Here is a 4,699-nt window from a genome sequence, read left to right on the forward strand (position 1 = left end):
CCACCCGCCCACCGCCCGCCGCTCCAGTCTGGCGCCCTCACCAGCCTGGCACCGGCCAAGGGGGCTTGGGGCTCACGCGGGACGCGAGACCCTCCTACCGCTCTGGAAACCCTAGCTTCAGTGGTTCTGGGGACCCGCACCTCCTAAACTTTTTGTTGTAGAAACCTGGGAAGTCCACCTTCAGTGTGCCCGGAAAGTAACCTTTTCTGCTACTTCTCCAAGGAGTTGCTTCTGTGTGACATCTGCTTCCTGTGCTGGAGCCTAAGGGTCACTTATCTCCTGGGAAAATCTGGAACCTTTGCTTTCGGAAGTTATGGCGACCTTCGCCCTCTTCAGGGCTGTAACATTTTTCTCCGGGAGCAGAACTGTGAAAATTCCGAGCTCTGTACTTCATGCACAGACGCTTGAATTTCTGGGATGCCCCTGTGTGAGGGGAACGGGAGGGGATGGCCCTGGAGGGGACGGCGTGAGCTGTGGCAGGAGGGGACAGGAGCTGTCCCGGGCGGGCCCACGCGCACTCCGTCAGGCCAGGTGGGTCTTCCCCAGCACCCCGAGTGAGCACTCGCTCAAGCTTGTTTTCATTCTAACTCGGAAGTATTGGCGACATCGTCCTCACCTGGACCTGGCTCCTATTTACGGTCCCCATGAGGGTTGAAAACGCTCTTACATTGTACCCTCGGGAATACTGCAAGTAGATTAGAATAAGTTCAGGCTTCCTCCTGCATGCCAGGCACTCAGTCTGCCCCGCACGGCTACTGGTCAGTGTCCAGTGGGGGGATCCATTTCTGCAGAAGAAATTTGGGGTGCGGTCATCAGAAGGAGCAGGATGGATTCGAGGTAGGCAGAGCTGTCATCCACAGTGTTTCAGACGTGACCACATGCCCCGTGAATGCCCTGTGAATGAGCAGTGAGCGAGTGTGTAAAGCTGCAGGGCAAAGGCGCCTGTCCAGGGTGTCCAGGAAGAGCCCTCGGTGGCCCGGGCCGGGCGTGCCAGCGGGCAGCACGTGCCTGCACCAAAGGCGGCACCCACACTGCGGGCTGTGTCGGGGGCCCGGGGCCAGTGAAAGCGCCCAGCGGCCGGAGCTGGGGCAAGGCCAGCGTGAGAACAAAGTGTGCCCCACGTCTATACGTCCATGGTGACGCCGACCCGAGTGAGTGGCTGACGGCGGGGGAGCAGTCAGTCCCCCGCGCAGACAGTGCGGTGGCTTCCGGGCCACCCGTCCTCAGGCGGGGAGCTCGCCGCACTCCTTAGGTGTAGGCACAGGACAGTGTAGGCTAAAGGGTAACGTGGGCTGGAGGAGCCTGACGGACACGCCTCCGCCAGGGGCTGTGGTCAGTGCCAACGGTGACAGGTCATGTCAACCCCAGGGGCCTGCACAGGGTGTGACAAGCAGGGCGCTGGCCCTCTGTGGTCTCCCCCGACAGCCGTGTCCCCGTCCACTGTCCAGTCAGGAGAGGTCTCCGAGCTAATCGCAGCTGAGGGGCTTCCTACAAAACACCTGAGCAGCCCTCCTCAAGACCGTCAGCGAGAAAAGTCTGAGAAACTGTCATGGCCCAGAGGAGACCCAAGGAGTGATGTGTCTGGTGTCCTGGACAGAAAAAGGACATTAAGTCAGATCCGAGGCGATCTGAGCTTAGTGCTTATGTGTTAATAGCAGCCCATTAATTGTGACAAATGTACCTGCTAACACAGGACTTTGGTAACAGGGACACCCCGTGTGGGTGTGGCAAATCTCTGTGCTGTCATGTCAGTTTTTATTTAAAATGGTTCTCAAAAATAAAGTCTATTTTAAACAGTAGTGTTTTGAAAAAGCTAATAATTCCTTAGAAGATCCTTTTGTGTCCTCATCCTTTGCCCTAAGTACCATCCCAACTTCCTATTGATTATTCCCTTGTTGTCTTTGTAGATTCATCACCTTTGTTTGTCACCCTGAAGAGCACGTGCCTCCATCCAGGGCACCTGCTCACCAGGAGCCCCAGGTGGGGCCAGGTTCCGGGGGGGGGGGCGGCAGGGCGTGAAGGCTGTGGATGGTGGCCTCCAAGGAGGAGTCTCGGGCTTGGCGAGCAGCTGCTGCCTCACCATGGGCAGGTAGCCCTAGCGGAGGCGAGGCCGTCTGTTTGGCCGAGTCAGACAGTGCTTCTGGGGACTCCACATGGGGCTCAAAGCAGACGGTGTCAGAAGTGCTGAGTAGGAGTTTTGGGGGGCAGCCTGGGGGCAGCCCGAGAGCCTAGTCCCCTGGGCTCACGCCCGTGGGTTTTGGGGTGACCGCTGTCCAGGAGGAGTCTCAGTTACATAGCATTAATGCAAGTTGGCACTTTCCCTGGGGGAAACACTCCCAGATGAAGGGCACACACCGACTGTGACCTCGGAAATCGGGGAGAAACAGCGGGCAGGGTGTGACAGTCCAGCAAGGTGGGCGAGCTTTTGGGGCCTCCTCGAGTGATCGATTCTGCGGTTACGTCTTGAGTTGCGTCGCTGGTCCCTGCCGTGTAATATTTGACCGTGTCATTGGTGATCTTTGAGAGGAGTGTTTGGTTTCACTCTGGCCTCATCAGGGTGACAGAAGGGACGACGGCCTGCTCCTGCATTTCCTGCAGAGGCTCCTGACTGGCCGGCCACTGCCCGCAGCCCCGGCAGCCCCCAGACCACGAAGGACCGCACATATCTGAGCGGGGGACCCAGGAGCCGGTCCTCGTAGACAGGGGCGCGTGCGGGGCGCTGCAGGCAGACAGTCCCGTGCTGCTGTCTCTGCTCCTGTCCACCTGGGTGCATCTCAGGTGTCGCCTCCCTCCTGAACGCGTGCGGGGTGTGGGAGGTTATGGGTCCCAGACGCGGGACTCGGACTCGCTGCCCTCGCAGGTGTGGGAGAGCCCCGCCGTCCAGCCCGGGGCTGAGCTGCTGTCCGTAGTGGGCCCGCGTCCAGGAATGTGGGCCGACGGTCTGTTTGCTGGCGATGCCGCTGTCTGTGTTCTGCGTGACCTAGAGACGAGGTCCCCATTGACGTGGGTGATGTGACGCCCAAATTGCGTCTCCCAGACGCGGGTCCGCGCAGGGAAGCCCCGCAGAGCGCTGGGGAAGCCACAGGCCGTGGGTGCTTTCACTGTCCCTTGTCTTGGATTACCCTAAGCATGAGTGGCTTGAGAACTAATTAGAACAACAAATTAAAAATAAATTTTCCCAGCAACGTGAAAAAGGTTGAGCCTGCTTAGTGCCAGCTGTGGTAGGTTAGGGCCCTTCCAGTGGAAGGTACACCAAGCCAGATGCTAGCCAGGTGAAAGGGGTCACACGTGCATGGACACCAGTGACACAGACACGGCCAGAGGTGCAACAGGAAGCCAAATATACGACCGTTGGGATACTGAGTAACGAAATACGATTCAGAAACATGTTTTCTATTTGTTTCTAATTCTAATAAAAAGTAACATTTAGATACCTAAAAATCTCTTTTCGTGGCCCACAAATGTCAGTCATTCAGTTTGTCCTAGAAGGAAGTTTTGTTTTTCTCTGTGAGAAAAATCTTATTGAAGGTTTAAGCAAGAGCCAGAAGGGCAAAGATGGCTTTGCTGAAAACAAATGTGGCGGAATAAATTTGTGGGTGCTCTTCGTCCATTCCCCCCACCCACCCGCAGCAGAAGTGCGTGCTGGACTCAGGGACTTCGGGAGAGGGGGCAGGCTTTGCACAAAACCCTGACGTGCAATTGAGCTGAACATCATCTGGGGACCCTAACGTTCCCACCAGGCAGGTCCAGGAAAGGACAAAGACAGAGGCGTAGCATTTACTCGAAGAGGTCAGAGGACATGTTTGCAGTGTCCCCAGAAACGGCAGAACTGCAGTCGCGTCTGGGAGCACGGCCTGCCGTGGGGGACGTTCCACATGGCACTGCCCCGGGCAGCAAGGCGAGCAGCCCCGGTGGGGGAGAGCCTGTAGAGCCGCAGACACAGCGCGTGGGCGTCACGCAACCCTCGCACCCACGATACCCAGGAGGCATTACAGAGGGTCAGTCCCCTTACGGCAGCAGCAATCAAGGTGAGGCGCTAGGGACACACGTGGTACGAACGTAGCCAAGGAAATTCTGAAAAGCTCTCCAGGAATACACAGAAGTGGCCTTGGCAGGTGGAAGGACATACCTCATTTTGGGGTAGGATGTCACAGTGTCATTTAGATGCTATTCTAAGTTAACTTACAAATTTAATATGATTCCAGTAAAATGTGACCGCAAGAGTCATGTTTTCCTCTTGGGCTGGACACGCTGATTATAAAATTGACATGGAAAGACAAGCATGCGTGAATACCTCGGGCGGTGTGCAGAGGGAGGGCCGAGAGGCGGAGACCAGCCAGGCAGACGTGAGGACGGCGGCAAAGCCACTGCATGTGGCATGGCGTGGTGACGACCCACGGACGGGCCGTGGGACCGGGCGTTCAGAACGAGCCCGGTCACATGGGATTCCGGCACACGCCCCAGGTGGTCTCCCAAATCACCAGGTCAAGATGGGCTTTTAATAAGGGATCTGGGGACATCTGGACACTTTGTAGAAAAGCAGCGTGAAATTTCTGCCACATACAAACAAGAACACGCTCCACAGGGCCAGAGAGCGAAACGCAGAAGGTGAGGCCGTTCGGGGGTCAGACAGACAGTGGCTGCAGCGGGGACGTGACCCCTGTGCTGGGGAAGGCTTCTAAACGCACAGCTCGGCATT

General features: G+C 57.1%; 1 protein-coding gene across 1 annotated transcript in view; it reads left to right on the forward strand.

Moving 5' to 3' along the window:
* Positions 1 to 3,799: 3,799 nt before the first annotated feature.
* The window catches only part of ADARB1 (adenosine deaminase, RNA specific B1), a 66,463-nt gene continuing 65,563 nt past the window's right edge, over positions 3,800 to 4,699 (forward strand). The window contains exon 1 of the mRNA XM_025040313.1: positions 3,800 to 4,028. Coding sequence (XP_024896081.1) covers positions 3,800 to 4,028 — 229 coding nt within the window. The remainder of the gene's footprint in view (positions 4,029 to 4,699) is intronic.

This window comes from Pteropus alecto, unplaced genomic scaffold (assembly GCF_000325575.1).
Source record: "Pteropus alecto unplaced genomic scaffold, ASM32557v1 scaffold339, whole genome shotgun sequence".
In the NCBI taxonomy this organism is placed as follows: Eukaryota; Metazoa; Chordata; class Mammalia; order Chiroptera; family Pteropodidae; genus Pteropus; species Pteropus alecto.